The sequence below is a fragment of the Notolepis coatsorum genome (assembly GCF_963971535.1).
Source record: "Notolepis coatsorum genome assembly, chromosome: 4".
NCBI classification, from domain to species: Eukaryota; Metazoa; Chordata; class Actinopteri; order Aulopiformes; family Paralepididae; genus Notolepis; species Notolepis coatsorum.
Window position 1 is genome coordinate 193440092 of NC_140168.1, and position 26355 is coordinate 193466446.

General features: G+C 41.5%; 1 protein-coding gene across 1 annotated transcript; it reads right to left on the minus strand.

The window, feature by feature from the left end:
- Positions 1–223: 223 nt before the first annotated feature.
- LOC311226966 (transmembrane protein 272) lies at positions 224–26035 on the minus strand. The gene is made up of 5 exons (XM_084312439.1): positions 25916–26035; positions 23636–23721; positions 6029–6079; positions 4222–4428; positions 224–2839 (listed from the first exon to the last, which is right to left on the minus strand). Exons 2-5 carry the CDS (start codon positions 23697–23699, stop codon positions 2628–2630), a joined length of 534 nt encoding a protein of 177 aa, XP_084168565.1. The 5' UTR covers positions 23700–23721; positions 25916–26035; the 3' UTR covers positions 224–2627.
- Between the last annotated feature and the right edge of the window lie 320 nt (positions 26036–26355).

Consider the following 26355-nt stretch of genomic DNA (forward strand, 5'->3'; position numbering starts at 1 on the left):
ACTTCCTGTGACTCTCTCTCTCTCTCTGATCGCGGGGAAGGTGACATCATTGACCCCAGGTCCGAGGGGCAGTGTGGCGGTGGAAGTGTCCGTCATTAAGGCGTATAAGGTGGGGCGCCTCGACATCACCAGGTCAGGACCCACTGCGTCGGTCACTCGACATCCACCTGCAAGAAGTGCCCCGGGCTACGCAAAGGTAAACTGACACACACATGAATACAAATACTAATAGAATAGAAATACTTTATTCATCCCGAGGGAAATTTGGCACTACAAATCACTCACAGTAAACATTTCACAAGTCACAAATGAAGAATAAAATAATAATATATAAGGCCAAGGGCGTATAGGTTTGATTTAAACTTGAAAGCGAGGGGTCTGGGTGTCCTCCATCAAACACTTAATTTCCTGCATTCTGGTGTACATTTATGCACCAATTTGTGCCTTTTCTGCATCAATTTATGGTGGAAATGTCTTTATTTATGTTAAGGAAAAGACAACATTCAGGAAACCGCTGACACAAATATAATGCAGTAAGGATCTCGGGCGTTACTGGAGTGGAGAGAATACGATATTTGTGTCTATTGAACTATACATGGGGCCTTTAAAATTATCCAAAGACCTTTTTATGTCTAATTTGTTAGGGCGACACATTTCTAATATTGAGGGGGACATGGCCCCTGTAACTCCCGTTCACACTACAGACAAAAGTGGCCCAGATCAGATTTATTATTATGTGACTCGGATCTGATTCTAATCTGATCTTTTCAATTCTGGGCCATTTTCATAACGTGGTCCGAAATCAGATAGAGGTCTGATCTTTTGCAATGCGACCTCAGTCTGAACTAAAAGTCATGTGACTTTTAAGTAAAGTAGCATTTGTCACAATTATTTTTACATCCATCTTCTTTATTGTTAATTTGTGCATCAGGAGCAGTGACCAGTTTACACTGGAATCTGATCTTGGCAAAAAAAAATCGGATCTGAGCAATACATTTTGCAGTGTGAACGCAGCCTAATATGAATGAATGAATAAATTCTTTTATTTCGAATGTTTACAAATACAAATAAACATAAACAAATAATTTTTCGAAAGTCCTGCTCTCTTTCTCACAGACAGACGCACATAAACACAACATTGTGTTTGATCCGTTTTGTTCTTGTGTTGTACTGACCGATCTCAAGCCCCACCCTCTTTGCTCGATCCCTTCACAACTGTTCTGCAACAGTTGTGATTGGAGGATCAAGAAAAGAGGGCGGGTCTTGAGATAGGTCAATTCACAGGTGGTACCCAGGCTGTTCCAACACAACCTGTTCTGCTGCAAGTAAACTTTCCTCAATTGATTTGCTGACGGACCTCTCTGACCGACTTTCGTGTCTTTTCTAGGAATGCACTTTGTGTTGATGGGGAAGGTGAACGCACTGGGCAAAGGTCAGCTCACCCCTTCCAGTTTCGCTCTCCTCTACAAGGCCGTCCACGCCAAAGCCCTGGCCAATCGTGCACACAAGCCGTGCTGACATCATAAGTAACCCATTCCACCAATCACAGAGTGGGACTCCAGCCTGGGTCTCAGAGAATCAGTGAAGACACAAATATAATAAGATATGTTTTTTTTTTTTTCCCAATGGTATTTTTTTGATTGATATTTTGTATTTGTATATAAATTATATTTCTATGATTAAAGGTTTCATATCACTATACCATGTTGTGTCTATGTTTGAGGCTTATGACAACAGCCATTGGAGAGAACTAGGTTTCTTTTGGGAGGACCAAAATAAAAATTATCATTCCCAAAGGTTCCGTCTTTGTTTATTTTCCGAAATGATCATAGAGAAACGATAACATCATGCTATATTGTGGTTATTGGTTATTATTACTGTTACATTTGCACTCTGGTTGGATTCCAAACTTCCTTTCAGTGTACTGTACTTGTGCTGTATGATCACGATACATTTTAATCAAATCTAATCATGCATTTCAAAATCAAGAATAAAAGATTAGTTTCACAAATCACTTTTTATAATTTAGTGTATAAATAGTATAACAATTATTCCACCAGATTCAGATGATCCCATTCATCCAGTTATGAAAAGAAAAAAAAATGAATGAAAAAGAAAGTGAAACGTGAGGTAGAGAAAAGAACATTCACAGTAAACACAGAATTATTAATGATCAATTATAATAATCAATTGGTCTTTAAATTCATCGCAAAGGCACACATACACACCATTTAGAATTAAGTATGCATCGCTACCAAATAATACATCTAGACAGACTGTTGGCTAGCAGAATGTGATGAGAAGCCAGTGATCTCTCATTGATTGACATCATCAATAGAACGCCAACAGGTGTTTATAACATTATTTACCACTGGCCTGAAACTAACACCATAAAGATGAAACATTTGATGGCGTCGAAACAAAGCTTGTGCAACCCACGCTACAACACGCAGATTATATTTGTTTATTTATATGATTGCCATTAGCTGATGCCAGAGTAGTCTTCCTGGAGGTCCATACGGTTGTGTTTGGACCAGGGAGATTGAGACGTATAGCTCCTGTAGCGAACGCTGCGTTTGTGGCCATTGTGAGATCGACCCGCTGTCCCTTTAAGTCCCCCGGCCTCTTTAGATGTTGTTGTCGTCTGCGTCTGCCCTGCCGAATATGAAGAAGCAGACCAGGACGCAGCAGCCCACGAACAGGAAGAGACACAGGAAGATGTAGACCAGCGTGGTGGTCCAGAAGGCGAACAGGTAGACGGTCTTGTCGCAGTACGGATCCACGAGCGTCGTCGTCTTGTTGTAGTTGGGCTCGTAGATGGAGTAGATCCAAACGTTACCTATAGGGGGCGACGAGACCCCAAGTGTTCAATATATTACATGTGCTTATTGTGTTATTTTACTTTAAAGCCCCTAAGTGTAGGATTGTCAATTCAATGTCCCTTGACACGTCTACCACAAAAACATGATGAGACCATAACAAGACCGGTTTTAGCCTCTATATTGTATTTATACCATGGCCTGGGTGAATACTCGATTCTGATTGGTTGGTAGGTGCCCATTCAAATTTGATAATGGACCTACTACGTAATTCCAACCAAACTGTTCTAAATGAATGTGCTGACTACATAGCGTGGACTAGTATCATAAAGTGAATGTTATGCTAGCAGGAATTACAGTTTTAGTGTTACAAATACACTATGTGACAGTAGGATAGATCTCAGCTTGAACTACGTGGAACTGAATAAACTCCAGAATTAGCCAAAAGTAATGCTACGTTCACACTGCAAGCCTAAGTGCTCAATTCTGATTTATTGCTCAGATAAGAAAAAAATGTGTTTGGCTGTTCACATAATTTTTTAAATGTGGCCCATATCAGATTCCAGTGTGAACTGGTCACTCTCCTGAACTGACCTTCATGCGCAAATGAACAAAGTGTGACCAATGTCAATCTAGAGTCGCATGACTGTTCAGACTGAGGTCACATTGCAAAAAATAAATCAGACCTGTATCTGATTTAGGACCACATATTATGGCTATTTTATGCAAATTGTACATCTATTTTTATGATTATTGCACTGTAAATGAGCTATTTTATTGCACTGCACTATTTTATTCGGTCTATTTCATGCAAATCTTATGTTTATTTTTATGATTTATGATCACTGTAAATGAGAGCTATTTTATTGCACTGCTTTTATTCTGTCTACACTAGTTGTATGGCGACTGTCCAAACAAACTGTAGTCACAGAGAGACTAAATCGGGGAAATAATTATACCTGCCAGACGCGCTGCTTGTCATAAAATCACTGCTCCAGGATACTGCGTTTGGTTAGTTTATTGAAGTTAAAAACAGTTCATATACTAGTATCAAAATAACGTGAATCACGGCTTGATTTATCTATTGTGTAGCATGCGGTCAGCAAAATATGACTTCCCCGTTCACCCCCTCATCATTTCCATACCTGAAACCCGCCGGTGAACAGCTGACTTTTACTCCTACTACGACACCACGTGACTCCTTTGTGAATGGCGTAACCATAACAACCCAAGTTGTCTATACCTGTCACCAACACTAGTGGTGGGGCTACCCGTGATCACTGAGTGGCCCTTTAACCCTGCATTATTTTAGCTGGGACAGACTAAATCTCTCTCCAACTTCCCCGGTAACAAGGCTTCCATTGCGTTGCCATAACGAAACGGCTCCTGAATTTGAACGCACCAGTGATGAACCAGCAGGAGAGAAAGAAAGACACCAGAGTGTTCCAGACGGTGCAGATCCTGTTGAGGGGGCCGGGGGCGTCGTCCTTGGGGGTCTGGGCGCAGGGCAAGCAGGCGAGGACGGCAAGCATCAGACCAAACGCTCCCATCACCACCAGGTAGATGGGTATATAGTGCTGCTTGGGACAGTCCTCCAGGTGCACTGCGCCTGTTGTTGGTGAGAGAGGGAGAGAGAGAGAGAGAGAGAGAGAGAGAGAGAGAGAGAGAGAGAGAGAGAGAGAGAGAGAGAGAGACATATGGAGAGACATATGGAGAGACATATGGAGAGAGGGAGAGAGAGAGATATGGAGAGAGAGGGAGAGAGAGAGACATATGGGGAGAGGGAGAGAGATATGGAGAGAGAGAGATTGAGGGAGAGAAAGAATGAAGAGGATCGAGGTGGGGTGTCTTCAACTTATTTGCCTCGCTTTTATTTAAAAGGTGGAATAGATAACATGCAGCCACTAGATGTCACAGCTAGACACACACACTAGAGCATCAGCATGTCATTTATCCAATCCGGTGCATTCCACGTGGGGGAAATTGGAAGTAGGGAGGGGATACATGCACGCAACATGTAAACAACAACATTCATTTTGGACCCGCCAACATTTTTTAAATGATAAATTCATGAAATCAATATTTTTTTTCTGTTGATGGGTTATATACTGTATCTTTTTTAAATGATTACTCTACATACAAATGTCCATTTCACTACCATACTACAGAAGGTTAACCCTTTCACTACAGAAGGTTAACCTTTCACTACATTACAGAAGGTTAACCTTTCACTACCACACTACAGAAGGTTAACCCTTTCACTACAGAAGGTTAACCTTTCACTACCACATTACAGAGGGTTAACCTTTCACTACCCCACTACAGAAGGTTACACTTTCATTACCACACTACAGAAGGTTAACCCTTTCACTACCACACTACAGAAGGTTAACTCTTTCACTACCACTCAACTGAAACAATATCTTATTCCTTGAGATTTGTGAACACACTCCTCCCGGCTACAGCTGGAACCTTTACCTTTATTTACCCAGGGTTGGTTCGCTGAAGAATGAATGCTCTTTTTCAGCAACGCCCTGCTTCACACAGTTACACACATTCACCACTGGGAGCTGCCCAGTACAACCACAGTCTGACACTGTTGACCACTAGGAGCTGCCCAGTACAACCACAGTCTGACACTGACACTGTTGACCACTAGGAGCTGCCCAGTACAACCACAGTCTGACACTGTTGACCACTAGGAGCTGCCTAGTACAACCACAGTCTGACACTGTTGACCACTAGGAGCTGCCCAGTACAACCACAGTCTTGACACTGTTGACCACTAGGAGCTTCCCAGTACAACCACAGTCCGACACTGTTGACCACTAGGAGCTGCCCAGTACAACCACAGTCTGACACCATTGACCACTAGGAGCCGCCCAGTACAACCACAGTCTGACACTCTTTCTACTATTACCCTGCCCATACCTGTACCTCCCCTCCCCCCCATGCTGCTATGATGCCCAAATTTCCCCAACGGGATTAATAAAGGAATATCTTATCTTATCTTAGGGTGGGGACATTTTAGTTGACCAACCGACCGACCAACCAAAGGACAGTGTGATAAGACTAAAGGTGACATTTTGTGCAGCTTCCTTTACAGTTATTAAAAAATATTATTCTTAGTTTCAGATGATCTGACATGAAAACAATTCAGAGAAGAATAGCAGAGAATATCACATAGATGAATAGATGAAGAGACTCACCGATGGCGATCTGGACAATGGGCATAATGCAGAACATCGCCTTGGAGCACACTGAGAACAGACGGGACAGATAGATAGATAGATAAATGCCTTGTCTCCATTATCCAGGGTTGTGTTGTGGCCTGTCTGGCGCACAGTGAGCGTCTCCATTGTTTTGGCTGGACCCTGACTGAGACAGACACCTTTCACAACCCAGCCAAACCCGGCTGGGACTGTTTCATTATCATTGTTTAGCTTGTGCACCACAGTTGTTGCTGTGAATTTTGAAAGAAGAGACAAGAAACGCAATGGAGACACAAACCCAACCATACCATGCTAGACGATGGCTAGCCCCAGCCAGGCTGAACATGGCTAATGGAGACACAAGCCCAACCATACCATACCATGCTAGACCATGGCTAGCCCCAGCCAGGCTGAACATAGCTAATGGAGACACAAACCCAACCATGCTAGACCCAGCCAGGCTGAACATACAATAACTAATGGAGACAAGGCAAAAGTCTTTACTTTGCAAGTTAGCAACCAACTCCAATTGAAATCACCTCTTTGTGGTGTGTTTCAAGGTGGTTTGAGGATACTTGTAATTACACGTATGTTAAATCAAGTACCATCACCTGTTCACAGCGACAAAATCTTAGTGTCGTATATTCCTAATGAATATCTACGGTTTGATTGCAGCACAATGAGGTTGCTAACTGGATGAAAGAAAAGGAGGGAAAGATCACAGAGTGATAGAATGGTCTCCTCACCTGTCAGATGAGAAATAAGCTTGTACAGCCAGACAACCAGGAGCTATGGTCCAATACTCATTTATTTGCAGAGCGGCCAAGAGTGGATAATGCATTAGTTACATACAGGAATTAATTCAGCATAATACATGATTGTACAGAAGGATTGATGCGGTTAATCCCAATAGCCCTTACACATTGGCTCTCACATCAAGACAGTTTTGCACATAAAGAGTAGTCATGTTATGTCAATGAAATAGACCAATAGTACTTTGTTGCCGCCACATGGTAAACCTGGTCTAAATAGACATCTTCTAAGTTATCACCAACAGTGATTATATATCCAGTTTACTTACATAGCGGCAACGCAGAAACCATGGTCCGTGGGTGATGGAGGCGCAGAACGATGACCCCCTGGGGAACGGTCGTGGCGGGTCACGAGCTGGCCTGCCTCCCCTCACCAAAACCCATTGTTTTATACCCCGACTCCCACCATAGTTTCCTTGCTTCCATATATGGCGTTGCGCTTTGATGACCTTCTGGGGGAGGCTGGCCAGCCCCCCCTGACTTCCTTGTTGGTGTCTTCTTCCAGTTTTCAACATCGAGGAGGTCTGATGACTTCAGACCTTTTAACATTCCCTTAATAGGGCTTGTGTAATGATCTAGCATTAACCCAGTACAGTCATTGCTTCTTAGGTTAATACCATTCAGTCCACAAGAGCCAGCACCAAACCCCATCTACCAAACTGACACTTTGTATTACTCTATGAAAGGAACCAGCTTTGGCATTCCTAAAAATGGTAATCTATTATTGTATAGATTCAACCACATTGGTCTTGTCTCACAGAGGCATCTCCGCTTTCAGCCTCTTGTGCTGTGCTCAACCGTGTCTAGAAGGTGTTTGGTTCCTGGGAGTTTGGAATGGCGCCTCTACAACTGTGTAAACAACCTTATCATTAGAGAGGTTTTGCCTGAAGGTTTCCTCCGGAATGTACTCTGAGAGTCCATGTAATGAACTATTACCACAGATATTTTCAGTTTTCAGGGTTGATCTAACATTTTGATTATGAAATCTCAGTCAAGGGTACCACATTAGGTAACACTTTATTTGGATAGTCCAATGTCCAAACCGAGTGTCAACGGCGTATCATGTTTAATCTTAACAGTTAACGGTTTATTAGACGTTCAACTAACTTTCACTTTTGTATTCAGTGTTTCTCAGTTGCACAACAATAGCAGACCAACTACTGTATATAACAGACAAAAGCACTTTGAACTGCGATTTCTGTATGAAAAGTGCTATACAAATAAAGTTTATTATATTATAAAGTCCACTTGATTGTACGTACTGACCTGTAACTTCCTGTAACATGACTGGCAGTTGCTTCTCAAGAACATCATATCATGTAAAGTTAACATCTAAGAAAGACACTTTTAAATGTTTCAGATTTCATATTTTAATGCAATTCACTTGTCATTATCTCCTTATATTTTATTTAACCTTTATTTTACCAGGTAGTCACTTGAGATCCATGATCTCTTTTTCGAGCAAGTAGGCTACTACATGTATCATTGAATTCAATATTAGAGACATGTTTAAAGTTTAAAGCAGTGATTCTCATGGCTCCCCTGTGTCCAAGGATTTATTCAAGGATACCCCCACAGGGGACATGATCACCTGTCTTTCTGGAGTCACTGTCCCACAGGAGACATGATCACCTGTCTTTCTGGAGTCACTGTCCCCCAGGAGACATGATCGCCTGTCTTTCTGGAGTCACTGTCCCACAGGAGACATGCTCACCTGTCTTTCTGGAGTAAAAGAAAAAAAAATAGATCTAACCCTACCTAACCTTACTGTCATGCACTTGTCCTAATAAACTAACATACGCTGTAACACGCAATACTTTGATGAACATTGTTACTCAGCTGATAGAGTTGTACCCTTCCTGATGACTTGTCGTACAGAACTTGTAAGTCGCTTTGGATAAAAGCGTCAGCTAAATGACTAAATGTAAAATGTAAATGGAGTCACTGTCCCACAGGAGACATGATCACCTGTCTTTCTGGAGTCACTGTCCCACAGGAGACATGCTCACCTGTCTTTCTGGAGTCACTGTCCCACAGGAGACATGCTCACCTGTCTTTCTGGAGTCACTGTCCCACAGGAGACATGCTCACCTGTCTTTCTGGAGTCACTGTCCCACAGGAGACGTGATCACCTGTCTTTCTGGAGTCACTGTCCCACAGGAGACATGATCACCTGTCTTTCTGGATAATAATAATAATAATAATAATAATAATAATAATAATAATAATAATAATAACTAGACAATTCCGTGCGGGGGAAATTGTGAAAGTGTGGGTGACGCCTGTGCACCGCCGGCCAACGGGGGAGAGGGTCTCTCGCGAGTCTCTATGACAAACGGTTCAAAGGATACAAAAAGGGGGCGCGGCCTAAGGATCGGGGGAGTGGTCAACATAGACCATTTGGACTTTTCCGAGTTTAAATTTTTTTTGGGATTTTTTCGAGTTTTCGGAATTTTCAGAGTTTTCGGATTTTTCCGGTTTTCGGACTTTTCCGAGTTTAACTTTTTCGAATTTTTGATGTTTCCGAGTTTTCGGAATTTTCCGAGTTTTCGGATTTTTCCGGGTTTTCCAGAGTTTTTGAACTTTTTCGGATTTTTGATGTTTCCGAGTTTTCGAATTTTTCCGAGTTTTTGAACTTTTTAGATTTTTCCGAGTTTTCGGATTTTTCTGAGTTTTCGGGTTTTGGGATTTTTCCGAGTTTTTGAACTTTTTCGGATTTTAGATTTTTCCGAGTTTTCGGATTTTTCCGAGTTTTCGGATTTTCCGAGTTTTTGAAAGGGGGTGTGGCCTAAGGGGGCGTGGTCTAATGATCGGGGGAGTGGTCAACATCGACCAATGAAAGAGGATATCCCTACCGAGTACAATGGCACAATCCGCAAGTCTCTACGACAAACGGTTCAAGAGATACACTGAGGGGGTGTGGCCTAAGGGGGCATGGTCTAAGGATCGGGGGAGTGGTCAACATCGACCAATGAAAGGTGGTCAACATCGACCAATGGCACAATCCGCAAGTCTCTATGACAAACTGTTCAAGAGATACACTGAGGGGGTGTGGCCTAAGGGGGCGTGGTCTAAGGATCGGGGGAGTGGTCAACATCGACCAATGAAAGGTGGTCAACATCGACCAATGAAAAATGAAAGAGGATATCCCTATTGAGTACAATGGCACAATCCGCAAGTCTCTACGACAAACGGTTCAAGAGATACACTGAGGGGGTGTGGCCTAAGGGGGCGTGGTCTAAGGATCGGGGGAGTGGTCAACATCGACCAATGAAAGTTGGTCAACATGGACCAATGAAAAATGAAAGAGGATATCCCTACTGAGTACAATGACACCCGCAAGACAGAGGGCGCTGTCCAGCAATTCAGTACTGCAACACAGTGATGGGCAATGATGGGTTAAAGTGGATGAGGTCATTGGCAGCTCAGCCACGAGCCACACAGCTGTTACCAATCATGAGTGAGCCACGAGCCACACAGGTGACGCAATCACTATGACTTGCATTTTCTATCCAATGCATTTCTATGGAGGCAGATGCATGACTGCATTGTCACGTTGATTAAAAGAAAACTATAAGAGATGAAGCGTTGTGACGCGCACAGAAGCACTACAATGAGTAGGCGAAGGGTTGTGTGCGATATTGTGGCATTTTGCGCAATATTGTGGCACTCCTTCGGCGATCGGAACAGAAGGCTAAAAAATTGTGAGAAAAAATAGATTCCTAGAGTGCGATTGCATGGCAGTCAATGGGGAGGAGAACCTTCAAACAAATGGTCGTCAGTTGAGATAGAAATGTCCAATTCCATTTATTTTTCTTTTGTGAGCGGGCTGACAGCCGTGTCATCGTTTTGATGTGTTTGTTTTATTTCTACGTCCAAAATTGAGATCACACTCGCAATTCACCCAAGGTAGGGGAAAAAATATTATTTCAGCTGCTACACTCTAAATTGCAATGCATTTCCAATGGGACCGGAATTTTACCGTTTAAAGTCGATTCGTAGCCAGACGGTGCGGTGAAACTTTACGAGTTCGAATACCGCAGTTGCCATAGGCAAGCCGCTCGTTTTGATACCTTTCACGTGTATGGGGCGCGAACGCTCTGGCACGAGTGGTGTTGGCAAAATCGGTGGAATAAAGAAAGAATAACGCTCTGGCACGAGTGGTGTTGGCAAAATCGGTGGAATAAAGAAAGAATAAATAAATAAAAAGACGTACAATAACTACAGTGTGGGTGGCAACCTGGCTTCGCCAGGTCACCCACACTAACTATAGTGTGGGTGGCAACCTGGCTTCGCCAGGTCACCCACACTAATAATAATAATAATAATAATAATAATAATAATAATAATAATAATAATAATAATAATAATAATAATAATAATAATAATAATAATAATTTTATTTATATAGCACCTTTCATACATGGATTGCAGCTCAAAGTGTTTCACAGCAAAGAGCATAAAATGAACATAGGCATATCATTAGCATACTGCATAAAGTGCAGACATAAGAATAGGCATGAAATATGTACAATAAAGGCGGCTGGGTGGCGCAGCGGAGATTGCGCTCATCACCAATGCAAGAGACACCGGTCTCGAATCCGGGTGTCAGCATTGCCTCCGGCTTGGGCCAGCCGTCATACTAACTCATTGGCAGAGTCAGCGGGTGGAAGTCGATGGGTGGTCATCTGGACGTTGTGGACAGCGACTCCTACAGGTCGGTTGGGGGCTGACCTGCACAGCAGAGACAGGAAATGGCGGGGGTAGTGTGAGCCTCCCACACGTTACACCTCGCCAATGAGAGTTCGCGCTGGCAGGTGAAAAGATGCGACAGGCTGCCTCCTCGTGTACCGGAGGGGTCCACCAGGTCCACCCCTCAGATTGTTTTGTGCTACCTTTTTTCAATATTATTTCCAGTTATCCCATACATTGGGCCATCACAAGTTGATAATGACCACCCCCAAATCAGCCCCGTTTGGCCTCAGGGGCCAAAAAACCCTCTCCATTGTACCTCAAATCGAGAAAATAGAACATATTTGTTGTATTTTTTTTTGTCCTTATTTTTTATATCTAAAAAATATATTAAACAAGAGTTGAGACTTAAGTAATGTAATGCTATACTATCTGGAATTAATTACATGAAAAGTGAACAATGTTACGCCCCCTGGTGGAGATTGAGCAAAGGAGGGTTCAGTTACAGAAAACCCGGTAACCAAATATGAAATGTATTGAAGAACAAAGTCCAGGCAACACAATGAACAAAATGACTCTAGTGTGCAGTCTGTTATCAAGAAGTAAATAGAATCAACATGACTAAACTGTAGATAGATATTCTATACAGCCAAATGGAGAAAATAAAATACAGCTCAAACAAAAAATAGAATACATTTCTTTGGTTCTTAAGACCCCTTTTGCTGCTTACTCTATTTGCTGTGATCCATTCGCTGACTATAAAACTATGATGATAATTTTTATTATAATTTTAATCATCATTTTCCTCCTCCTCTTCCTCCTCATTATCCATATTTGTATGGATTTCATCTGCTAATTCATCTTCATCCGTTTCTTCTTCTGCCAAGACATCGACGAGGGCTTTGGGGATGACGTCACCCTCACACCACAGTGGTTCTAGCTTACCAGTCTCTGTGTTAATGTGAAATCCATGGTAGAGAGGGGATGGGATCTTCGGGTAGTGCTCATGAGCCCTCTTCCAGACACTTGCCTTTGAATGCTGATGTGCAGTCAACTCAGCACCAATGAATGCGTGCAAGGCCAGGAGAGCTGAAATGTGTTCCTCTGAGTAATCTTCAGCCAGCTGGTTGATAAGTCTATCTCCCATGTCAAAGAGGATGTTGACAGTTGATGACTTGGCATAATACAGGAGGATGAAGAAAATTTCAGTATTTTGCTCTGACTCTGACTGTTGTGAGGCCTTTTGGTTTGGATATACTGCATGTAAATGATTACCCTCACATCCGTTTCTTCATGTTTTGAACAGATCTCAGGTAGAAGCTCTTTAGACATCACTCCAGCATTGCATGCTTGACCAGCCTCTACGAAAATAACAGGCCTTCGGAGGATGTCTTTCATCATATCTTCAGAGCTCCAGTGATCCAGAAGTAAATGAATGAGGGCCTTCTTGTTTTTATCATTTGTGAGAAAACCATTCCAATCAGTGGGCCAGTGAACATTTAGCCCCTTCACCATAAAACATTCACCACAACCTCTGTGATCCCCCGCAGCTGATTTTGGTGAATGAAGACGGTCAAGGTAAGTGTCTGTACTGAATACTGTTTCAGCTGCAGCCGGTAGACTTTTGAAGGTGCGCTCTGATATATTCTTCATTGTTCGTGGCACATCACGCATGTAGAATGAGGAGCTTCCATCTTGAATGAGAGCACATTGGCTTGGGGAAGGAAGTTGGGCATTCTCAGCATCTTTGATCATGTAGTTCATTCCATTTGCTTTGTTGGTTTTTGCGGGGGGAAAATTATCGATTGTTGAGATGGAGTATGGCATCAGAGTCAAGGGATAGGTAATTCGGTCAGAGATGCTTATTTGTGACTTGAGTTTTTGTGATTTGACAAAGATCTGAAAGATGAACCCACTTGTGGCCTTGGTACTGGATCACTTTCTGGTTTGATGCCACAAGCTTCCTTTTAGGTGTGGTAGATGACATTGTCTTGAATGTGTTCCTCTTGATAGGTTCAGAGAAAATTACTTTTTTTTGCCTGAAGTCGATCACAGATGAACTTCTCTTTTTGAGTTTTGCCATTTTTCAGGGCATTCAGCACATCATTGCGCACCACTTCTGGCATAGCTGCTCCTGAAGTCAAACTTGTCAAGGGCTGAGAAATATCAAGCTGAAATGGGTTGATAAAACTCTGAAATGCTTCAACTGTTTGCTGGACTTGCTTCTCAGACAGAATGATTTCACGTGGTCTTAGATCTCGTTGCTGCTTCTCCGTATGTTCACCTCGGTCGCTTGTCATTTTCCACATCTCTTCTACATACTCTCCTTTGGCATGGGCAGTCAGGATACGACGTTGGCTGGCTTTATAGTTACTGGTGATTCCACAGATCACTGCAGAATATGTTCCAGACCCTTTTTTTTTACTTAAGCCATTTCATAGCAGTCTCTTCTATTGTTTTGTTGGTGTGGCAGCGGTTGGCTGGGATATGTGATCTGGATACACTGATTGCTCCAGCATGCAAACGTTTCTCAGATCCTGGATGTGTTTCCTCAATGTGTTCAAGATAGTATCCCAAGTATGTGAGGAATCTAGCATAGTTCTGCTGGTATGAGCAGAAGAAAAGGTCTGGCATGTTGTTTAGGGTGGCTTTGTATCCTTCATAGTCATTCATTTTGATTGCCTTATTCATTGACAGGACGAACCAGGTGCAGTCCATGTATTCCATCCAAAACTGTCCAGTTTCTCCCAGCTCCCCATTTCTCACGGCTTCTCTGAATGCATGATATTCTGCCATGTGGTGAGATACATCTTCTGATAAGAGCACTTCAGCGAGAGTAGATTCATTCAGAGTGAGATTTTCCAAAAATGCAGTCCATTCTGCAGAGAGTGGTTCATGAGTTTCCAGCTACTTGTCATAGAGGAGTCTCTCTAGAGCAGGGGTCGGCAATTAGGTTTGCCCACGGGCCAAATTTTCCCCAAGCCATTGTGTGGCGGGCCAATGATAATGAAAAATGTTTAACTCTGTCAAAATAAACGACATATACATGTTTGCACTGTCTTTTTTCTATTATAAAGTGCCTCTCACACAGTGCATAACACATGAACAGATCAGTAATTTGATTTTAATGCAGGTGCTTGCATTATAAATCGAATGTATTATTATTAGTATAACACATGAACAGATCAGTAAGGGTGCATTTGATTTGAAGCACCGACGGCGGGTGTATTATACATCGAATGTATTATTATTATTATTATTATTATTATTATTATTATTATTATTATTATTATTATTATTATTATTATTATTATTATTATTATTATAATAATAACACATCAACAGATCAGTAGGGTGCATTTGATTTGAAGCACCACAGCGGGTGTATTATACATCGAATGTACAACTCACCATAATGCAGGCAGACCTGGGCTTATTATTGTTTCTGCTTCCTCCTCAATCCATGCTAATGTTTGAAATATGTCAAATGTCCACTCGCGTTGAATGCCCACCCATGTCCACCCAACTTGAACACAGTTGCTTGCTTCATTGAACCCATTCTGCAATCGGTTAATAAAGTTTTCAATCAATCAATCAATCAATCAATCAGCCTCGTGTTGCCATGTGAACACGCAAGAGACACGTTTTGCGATAAACCCGTATTTTAAATATGACTCCTCGTTTTGTTTGTGTCTTGGAAGTCGTAGTTTCCTCTTCTGGCGCCTGAGTTGGTATTTCCTCTTTGCAAGAAGCTACCTAAAGATGTTTAATTGTATTACTGTTTAATGCCAAATTGTATTTTTCATTTAATTCAAATACCTATAGCGCGGCGCCGTCATTTCAGGAGCTTCTTCAAGCACTCTTTTTCTTTAAAGTTAATTGCATTGTTTTTCCATTGTTTTTTATTGCATTACTGTTCACATGCATGTGTGGTGCCGTCAGTCATGACTCGAGTAAAGATAAAGCTTGAATGATTTACTGAACTGGTGTTTTTATTTCATGGACTTGCGTGTTTCCCATTTCAGCACCAGCGCTGTCCACCTCACTTTGAGCAAGCCTATAGCACAGTACATTGCACTCACCTGTTATTCACTCTCAACATGGATAAAACATAAAGTATGCATATAATAAAAAGAATATATATATATAATATTAATATAATATAATATAATAATAATAAAAAAAAAGAAAAGAAAATAAAATAAATATCATATTCTCAAAATAAACTGACGGGCCAGAAATTATTGCTGGCGGGCCAATTTCGGCCCGCGGGCCGCCTATTGCCGATCCCTGCTCTAGAGCTTCCAGCATGGATTTGTGTGTGTTCATCGCTCTGTCACAGTTCTTGTGTGCTTGTGTGTGGAGAGATCAGTGTTCAGTGTTCTGATGGCCTGGGGGAAGAAGCTGACTCTGAGTCTCTCTGTTCTTGCCGTATGTATGCAGAGGCGCTTGCCTGACTGCAGCAGCTTGAACAGGCTTATGTGCCAATATACATTCATTTAGATCCAATGTTTCACATTTAATTGACATCTAACCTCAGACATGGACTAATATCCCAGATAGGGGGGGGGGGTGGCTGATTCTTCTTTGAAGCACTCTGGCAAGGTATCCAGACATCTTGTCGTCTCTTTGACACCTTGACTATACCGTAGCATTGCAACCATCAGAAAGTCAGTATATTCATTACAACAGCAAAATATTGTACACACACACACACACACCATAATTTATATCCCACTTCTGCTCTCACTAGTCTCCCACTCCCGCTCTCACTAGCTGGCAGCTAACAATCTACAAGCTAACTAGCTAATGTTATCACTCTAGAAGTAGAGTTGCTAATAATTATAATTTATTTTCTTAATAATTACAATTTCATAATTTCTCTCCCACTTCTACTCTCACTAGCTAGCTAACATTGGGCTGGCTATATTAGCTAACAATCTAAAAGCTAACGTTAATGTTATCACTCTAGAAGTAGAGTTGCCACCTTTCATGTAAAAAAATATTGGACAGTCAATCTCTTCCCACAGCCAGAATAATAGATCAACTTACCCAAATTGTCTTGGCTGAATAACTGACATGTGACATGAAACAGGGTTAGGGTTTTGGTTGGTTGGTGTGTGTAACCCGGTCAGCACTGCTTTATGTTGCACTGCGATACCCCGGTCCAACAGGGGTGTAACATTGTTCACTTTTCATGTAATTAACTTCAGATAGTATAGCATTACATTACTTAAGTCACAACTCTTGTTTAATATATTTTTTAGATATAAAGAAATAAGGGAGAAAGAAAGAAGAAATATGTTCTATTTTCTCGATTTGAGGTACAATGGAGAACTTTGGTCATAGCAGGTGTACTATTCTAGATAGAAAGGTCATCTTGGACTTAAATTGAAGCTTATAAATGTGGGCAGTTTTTAAATCCATGTGAGGCAGCAACATGTATAATAAAATACTTGAAAATGATCACTTTTGATGACAATTTGTCAGGCGGACAGAAGTTTTTTTGTCTTTTGGGGTATTCTGAGGGTGATGTTTGACAATAGAAAGGTAGTAAGGCCCAGAGTATTATTCTGATACGTTTCCCCTATGTGTCAGGATACACCATGCAAGGTGTCAGACTTATTTGACCATTTATGCAGTTGCAGTACCCTCATATTTGCAATTACATAATTTCACCAGAAGCGTTTCCCAAAACGAGGGTTTTTTGGCCCCTGAGGCCAAACAGGGCTGATTTGGGGGTGGTCATTATCAACTCGTGATGGCCCAAGGTATGGGATAACTGGAAATAATAATGAAAAAAAGGTAGCAAAAAAACATCCTGAGGGCCTATCTATCCCGGTACCCAACTGTACCTTTTTTCTGTACTTTAGTCTCTAAAAATGTAATCTACCTACCTCAGTTGTGAAAAAAATTATCAAAACTATTATTATTCAAATAACCACACTTTCGACAGTTTTTGGCTTGCCATTGCCCCGACTGCTTTGTTGTTGAATCAAGTCAAATCCTACGTAAGCGTATATTGTGCATGTGAAAGTTGAAAAAGTTTAAAAAAAAAATTATATTTTTAATTTTGTTTACAGTACCGAAATGTGCCACTGACGGATCTCACGTGTATCGGTACTCGGTAGTACCGACGTGATTCGGTAGGTACCTTTAAAAGTACCTAATTCGGTACCCATCCCTACACGTCACGCAACCCCAGGACCTGCAGCCACGCCAAAGGAGCCACGCAGCAAGGTAACAACTCCAAACATTCAAGCAGACAGACACAACAGCGGTCAAATGAGAAGACATGCAGCACCACGGACGGTCCGAGACGACACCGGGACACCCCCGAAACACCGCAGAAGCCGTAGTGAGCCCCCCACGCAAGGAATCCCCAAAAACGCCAGCTAACCGAGGGAGCCCAACAATGAAAACCAACCAAAATCCATCAAAGCACACGCAAGAGACCAGCACCCAACTCCAGGAAAGGTCCGGGAAAGGCCCAGCCAAAGCCATAGGCGCCATAGGACCCCCCCAGACCACCCCCAGAGCCGAACACCAGCACGTGCCCTGACAGACCCCGGCCAGTCTCCACCACTGAACTCCCCCAACCCACCGACACCGCAGGGACTAAGGCTGTTCCCGAACCCTATTTTTGGGATTCGAACTTCGTCAGGGTTTTTCGAACGAACGTTCGAACCTTCGTTTATCATTTAAAAAATATTTAAAAAAAAAAGTTGATTATTTTTAATAATTACATTTTTTATTTATTTTTTTACTATCCTCAAACTAAATCCTCAATTTGAATAAAGTGATCTGATTAAATTAGTCTTTTCTTTTTATTAAATCAACTTTCCAGCCCCAGCCCCAGCCCAGGGAGAAGCCCCAGCCCAACTAAATCAATTAAATCAACTTTCTTTAATGAATCTAACTCATCAGTTTCTTTTAATACTATAATATTAGTGTAGCCTAATCTTTATCTGCAACTGTGAAGAAAAACCCCATTGGTTTAAACAGAATTAATAAAAAAAAATATTAAAAAAAAAAAATATTAAAAATAAAAAATTCGAATGTTGATTTAGAATTCGAATGCCAACGTAACAAACGAAGGTTCAAACGTTCGAACGTTTGGGCTCAGCCCTACCAGGGACCCCCCGCATGAAGAACCAACCACAACCACCACAGCACCCCAAAGTGTCCCAAAGGTCCCAGTGCCATCCCAGACCACCCACAATGCCACACGCCCCCCCATCCAACCACCACCATGTCCATCCAGCGTGTATCCTTTCCGCAACGGAATTCGGTTTCCGGGTTCCTCTGATTGGCCGCGACCCCCACGTGACCCGCCCCCCTATCCACCGCTCTGCCGCTGCTGTGCGCGGCAGAGCGAGCAGCCGCGGACTCGCTCGCTTCCTCAATTTATACGCATGGAAGTATTGACTGAATGAATGAATGAATGAATGAATGAATGAATGAATGAATGAATGAATGAATGAATGAATGAATGAATGAATGAATGAATGAATGAAAACTTTATTTAACAGATTGCAGAATGGGTACAATACAGTACGGCTCAATACACACAATTGTTAAGGGGATGCAGACCTGAGAAAGACGTTTGTCTTGTTTACATCAGGGTCCCGCATTTTCAATTCATATAGAACGACTACGCCGTCATTAAACAAATATACCGTTAACTGGAATATGTTGTGCCTTTACACATATGTTGGATTATGTAATTGGTTTGTCATGACAAACAAATAAAAAAAATTGCGATTTACCCGCTGGCTACAACAACACTCAGTGACTGCATGTAGTCAGAGCCAGAGCTCAGCGATGCCGCTCGCGGCAGCACATTCTCGCCACGGGCTGAGCTCTGGTGTCCGCTGGAGCAAGCCAGAGACAGCCGGCGATGCGATATTTTATTTGTTTGTCATGACAAACCAATTACATAATCCAACATATGTGTAAAGGCACAACATATTCCAGTTAACGGTAGGGATGGGTACCGAATTCGGTACTTTTGAGGTACCGAACCGAAACACGTCGGTACTACCGAGTATCGAATCAAGTGAGAAACCAAAAAATAAATAAAAAAAAAATAAGAAAAAATATTTTTTATTAATTTTTTTTTTTTTTTTTTACTTTTTTCTTTTCATGTCAACGTTCACACGCACAATATATGATACCTAGGATTTGACTTGATTCAACAACAAAGCAGTCGGAGCAATGACAAGCCGAAAACTGTCGAAATTGTAGTTATTTGAAGTTTGGATTTTTTTTTACGACTGAGGTAGGTAAATTAAATTTCGACAGTTTTCGGCTTGTCATTGCTCCGACTGCTTTGTTGTTGAATCAAGTCAAATCCTAGGTAAGCATATATTGTGCGTGTGAACGTTGACATGAAAAGAAAAAAGTAAAAAAAAAAAAAAAAAAAAAAAATTAAGTACCGAAAAAAGGTACCGTTGGGTACCGGTATCGGTTCAAATGTGAAAAGTACCCATCCCTAGTTAACGGTATCTTTTTTTAATGATTTGTTACGGCGCAATCAATACTTCCATGCATTCGGGACCTCCATGTTTTGGGGGTATTCATCAGACAAATCGGATCCGGGGATTCGGCTCCCATCAGTCGGGCAAGAACTGCAGGTTTTCAGCCTCTCCCCTCTCTCCTGGAGCTTAAGGGGGAGCTTAGTATTCCTGCCTCTGAGGAGGTGGCTACAACATCAACACACAGTGACTACATGCAGTCACTGTGTGTTGTTGTAGCCAGCGGGTAAATCGCGATTTTTTTTATTTGTTTGTCATGACAAACCAATTACATAATCCAACATATGTGTAAAGGCACAACATATTCCAGTTAACGGTATCTTTTTTTAATGATTTGTTACGGCGTAGTCGTTCTATATGAATTGAAAATGGGGGACCCTGATGTAAACAAGACAAATGTCTTTCTCAGGTCTGCATCCCCTTAACAATTGTGTGTATTGAGCCGTACTGTATTGTACCCATTCTGCAATCTGTTAAATAAAGTTTTCATTCATTCAGTCAATACTTCCATGCGTATAAATTGAGGAAGCGAGCGAGTCCGCGGCCGCTCGCTCTGCCGCGCGCGGCAGCGGCAGAGCAGAGCGGTGGATAGGGGGGCGGGTCACGTGGGGGTCGCGGCCAATCAGAGGAACCCGGAAACCGAATTCCGTTGCGGAAAGGATACACGCGTCCATCCACCCGAACATCCAGAATCGTCCCCGTCTCCGTTCCCCCCGGCACGGCCACAGGCCATGGAGCACATGACCCACCATCCCTCCGCAGAATCCAAAATATGCACAGATATGAAAATTCGCGGCCGATACAGACACCGATTGTTCAAATAATACAATCGGCCGATACCGATACCGATATTTGTGACCTGGCAAAAAAAAAAAAAAAATCCCTTCTATTTTAATGAAAGTACTGTAATAATTGTATGTCTCTAAATGTTTTGATGAATTGAAAATGGAGGACCCTTATGTAAACAAGCCGAAAGTCTTTGTTGTATTGAGCTGTACTGTACCCATTCTGCAATCTGTTAATACCGTTTTCAATCAATCAATCAATCAGACAAATTTATAGAAAAGCTTTTATTATAACATTCTTTCATATAACAAAAAAATATATTATTGTTTAAGAAAATGTTTTAGCCCTATGCCTGAGAATTATTTTAGGCATGGCAACAAATAAAATAATAATAATAAAATGAATAAATAAAATATTAAATAAATAAATGGGCTACACGTCTCTCTTTTTGTGTTACAAATTGGGCTCACCGATATGAACATAGGCCTCTTTACTTACAAAAAAAGGAAACATCAAGAAATATGTTTATGGTATTGCACCATGCCATGTGTGTTTTATTTTATAATGCTCATGATTATTGCTGAAGTCTGAGTCATACAATACTCACTGGCTTTCATAGCCTAACAGACTAACGTGTCTTGCTCAAGACTTGTTTATGAGTTAAGAGACAGCACTGCATCTCTCTCAACCAAAGCCCCATGTTCTCCAGTGTTCCCATAATATCTGTTCAGGAAGAGACAGCACTTTATCTCTCTCAAACAACGCCACATTTTTTATATATGATATGGAGAGAATGAGGCACTCAACCATCTTCCACTTCAGATTTTTTTTTTATATAGCACATGGAGGGAGAGAGTGAGGCCCTCATCCAGCAAATATCTTCGTTGATTAAATATTTGGCTGTCATTACTAACTAACTCATATTTGTAGCTTAACTCTCATCTTGTTATCTGCCAGGAAATAATTATGCCATTGAAAAACCATGTCCCTAAATACAGGATTTGTCAAACCTTAAGGACCTCATAGTCTTAATTTTTGCCATGAAGACAGAGACTGCATTATGTCCTTGTATCTGTCAATAGGTGAGTTTTAATTTCCTCATCTGTAGTCAAAACATTCTTAACATTCATATGAATTTAAAATCTGTGAGAAAAGGAGATCTCTCTCTCTCTCTCTCTCTCTCATGACGTACTTCTACATGTTGCCAAAGCAATATTAAACATAAACATGGATTACAAACAGATATAAGTACATACAAAATATCATCGTAAAATAAAACATCAAATATTACGGCATAAACATGTCAGGTGACTGTCACTCACTGTCCCTCAGTTTGTGGCAGGCAGCAACATATGCTGCTGCTAGCTCACAGCTTGTTGAGTCCTCCCCTAGTAGGACTGGTAGTTTTTCTGTATCTGGTAGTGCGAGAAAGCCTTTTTGTTATTAATTCAATTTTCTTTAAATGCGTTTCTCTAATATATTTATATTTTTCACATTTGGTGAGGAAGTGCAACTCAGTTTCAGGCTCACTGAGGGTGCAATGACAGCACAGCCTTTGCTCTGCAGGAAGCCAGGTTTTCCTGTGCCTCCCCTTTTCAACAGCGAGGCTGTGCTCACTCAGTCTGTATTTTGTCAAGGTTCTTTTTAGTTGTTGATCAGTCACCATGCTCAAATAATCTGCTATGGTGTACTGTCGATTTAGAGCCAGATAGCACTGCATTTTGCTCTGTGCTTTTGTTTGTGTTTTCCAATAGGTGATGTAGTTTTGTTTTAGCTGTGTAGTAATTTGATTTATTCTGATTGGTGATGTGTTCTGTTCCTGAGGTGTGTTAAGAGAGCAGGTTTGTGGACTCAGCCTCAGGACCAGCTGGGTAAGGGGGTTCCTGATGCTCCTCAGCTCTTGGCACTGCAGGGCTTGATAATGGTACAAGAGGGGGTCACTTCGTTTTAGGTGTGTCCAAAAGTTAATTGCTCTTTTTTGTATTTTTAGTATTAGTGGGTAACGGCCTAATTCTGCCCTGAATGCATTGTTTGTAGTTTTCCTCTGGACATGTAGGAGAATCTTACAGAACTCTGCATGCAGGGCCTCAATGGGGTGTTTGTCCCATTGGCTAAAGTCTTGTTTTGTAAGTGGACCCCACACCTCACTGCCATAGAGTGCAATTGGTTCAATAACACATTCAATAAATTTTAACCAGATTCGAATTGGTATTTCTGTTTGTATATTTCTTTTTATGGCATAGAAAGCCCGGCGTGCTTTCCCTCTCAGCTCATTGACTGCTTCCTTAAAATGTCCAGTTGAACTTAGTTTTAGGCCTAAATAGGTGTAATGTGTGCAGTACTCTACATGTTTTGTACCAATTGAGAACTTTGGTAGGACGTCCTGAGATCTGGATCTTTTTTGTAATATCATTATTTTGGTCTTTTTGGGGTTTACTGCCAGGGCCCAGGTCTGACAGTAATGCTCTAGCAGGTCCAGGCTCTGCTGTAGGCCGTCTGCTGTGGGGGACAACACAACCAGGTCATCTGCAAAGAGCAGGCATTTCACTTCCCGATTGTGGAGACTTACACCGGGGGCAGAGGACTTTTCTAGTATATTAGCCAATTCATTAATATAGATATTGAAGAGTGCCGGGCTGAGGTTGCAGCCCTGACGAACGCCTCGCCCTTGGGTAAAGAATTCTGTTATTTTTTTGCCAATTTTTCCGCTGCACACATATCTCTTTCTCTCTCTCTCTCTCGCTGTGCTAAAGGTCCTGCCAGGCAGGGTCTCTCACCTAGTATTGGAGTTGGAGGTACAGGTGGGTCGCGGAGACGCCCCATCAGGCTTCTGTCTGACATTCTCGGAGATGATGGATCTGACCTACAGGGGGCGACACATTTCTGTGACACATAGTATACAGTAGTCCAGGCTCTCCCCACCTTGAGGTGAGGTGCTATAGATATATACAGTACTGTATATAATATATACAGGCCATATATACAGGCCCAGGCCATCAGGATGCTCAATGACTCTATCATCCCATCATCTACACTCATTGCACACACATCCACATACTCACTTTTAAACAAACACTCACCTTATTAACACTAACTTTAGACACTTTAATCTATTTAATTTATTAAAGAGATTTGCACTACATTCATACCTCATTGCACCTTACCTTAAAGTTATGTACCTCATTGTCTGCATTTGTACCTCACTGTTTACTCATTTTTACTCACTGTACTTAGACTGTACCTAGGCTGTACTTTAGATTGTATATATTGTATATTCCTCTTTTACTGTATGAAGCACACTCTCAGGGGCTCATACAGAACCAAGCATTTCACCGTAAAGTACATGCATTTTATTGTGACAACTAATAAACAAACTTGAACTTGAAAACAAACTATACACACATATTTATTATTTTTATATGACATTATTATTTATATTATTTTATATTATTATTATCTTTTTCCCTGTCTGTACCTCCCAGCCCCCATGCTGCTGTGACACCTGAATTATTTCCCCAAGGGGATTAACACGTCCTTTGCCTGAGAAGAAGATTATCAAAATGAATGTTGTATTTTTATTTCTATTCGATATTTCTTATGCTGATAGAGGCACATTTTTGGAGTGGTAAGTTGGGGACTCATGAAAGCATTCCCAAAGTTTTGCCCAATAATGTTGCGCCCGACAGTTCAATCAATAGTCACATCGCTCTTCATCTCTCTCTCCAAATGCAGTTTCCATATAAACCCTTGTCAATTTCAACATCAGTGACTTCTAGTGTTGTGCACTAGTTATACATTATGCAGTCAGACAAAGACAAGTCACCCACAAACACTGGTTCAACAGGATGTATGCAATCACTCCTCAGCAATCACACACCTTGCATTATCACAGCCCACAAGGAGAAGTCTGACTGCATTCCAGGGAAAGCAGTTTGACCATAAATATAAAACCCTGGTATAGCCAAACGATCGTCCAACAGAGAGACATTATAAATCAACTAACAAAGTGAGCCTGACTCCCACCTAAACTGCACGGACTATAACATATGACGTATATGCACCTGTACTGTATACTTTACTTACTCATAGTATACATTTATATTCTAGTGTTTATTGTAACCATATTTATTGCAATGTATAATATAACTGATAGGGCATATAGACCCTCATCTGCACCTTGATTACACTGCCTATACTTGCTCATGTGCATATATTCAGAGTTAATTATATTGTTTACACTGCCTATTTTTACTTTTCTACTGTACTATAATTTGTATTGCCTGTATTTATGTATTTCTACTATTACCCTGCCCATACCTGTACTTCCCCTCCCCATGCTGCCTGCATTTCCCCAAGGGGATCAATAAAGGAATATCTTATCCTTATAAGTGAACTTTGGATCCAATTAGTTCCCTTGCTGGATGGCACACACTATAGCAGGCCACAATGATTAGGCTGCAATCGCCACATACATCAAACAAGAGCTTAACTTGGGAATTAGATGATACTGTATGCCACAAAGCAGCAATAATTCGTTATATTAATAGCGCAATGTTGTTGATATACATCACCAGTGTAGTTTTGCGAGACAAGCTCTCAAATAAGAATCTTACGACACTAAGAAATTAAAATGTGTCAACGTTACTGCAGCAAAAGTAGCGCTAATATTCACGATATACAAATACTTTCACTTTCAGATGAGATCAGTGCTACACAGTTGACGACGTGCAATAAATGTTGCACGTCTGTTTGAGACATTAAATGCACGTCAACTGTACAGTACAGTAGGTGCAGCCACTGATCTCATCTGAAAGTATTTGTATATCGTGAACATTAGCGCTGCCTTTGCTGCAGACAGTAACAGTTGGCATTTAGTCCAGTTTGCATGTTAATGTGTGATAGACGCGCCCCACCCTATAGACTACACAAACCGAAACGTCCGGTTATTTGAATTATACTCGACAAATACAGTTTTAAGATTAGGCCTTTGTGTGCACAGAAGTTGTTGTATCATAAAAAAAATATAGTTTTGTGTGTCTTGTTGATGAGCCACTTACCCTATGGGGACGTCGTGTGACAAAACAATGCGCTAGTCCGCTCTGACAGCAGCCGAACACATCTGCACCTTCAGTCAGGCGCGGTGACGTCGGCGACACACCTGTCAGGTTTGAGATTCAAGAAAACAAGCGAGAGTAGACCATTGGACAGAGTGGGGACTGATGAGAGTAGGCGTGTTCGAGATTGATTTTGGCTCGCCTCGAAAATAGACGAGTAGCCGAGTGCAGCCGGGGGAGGAGTCAGAAAGAACGTCGGAATGAATGAATGAATGAATGAATGAACAGATTGCAGAATGGGTACAATACAGTACGGCAATACAATACACACAATTGTTAAGGGATGCAGACCTGAGAAAGACGTTTGTCTTGTTTACATCAGGGTCCCCCATTTTCAATTCATATAGACATTTATGACATACACAACATACATGACATTTATG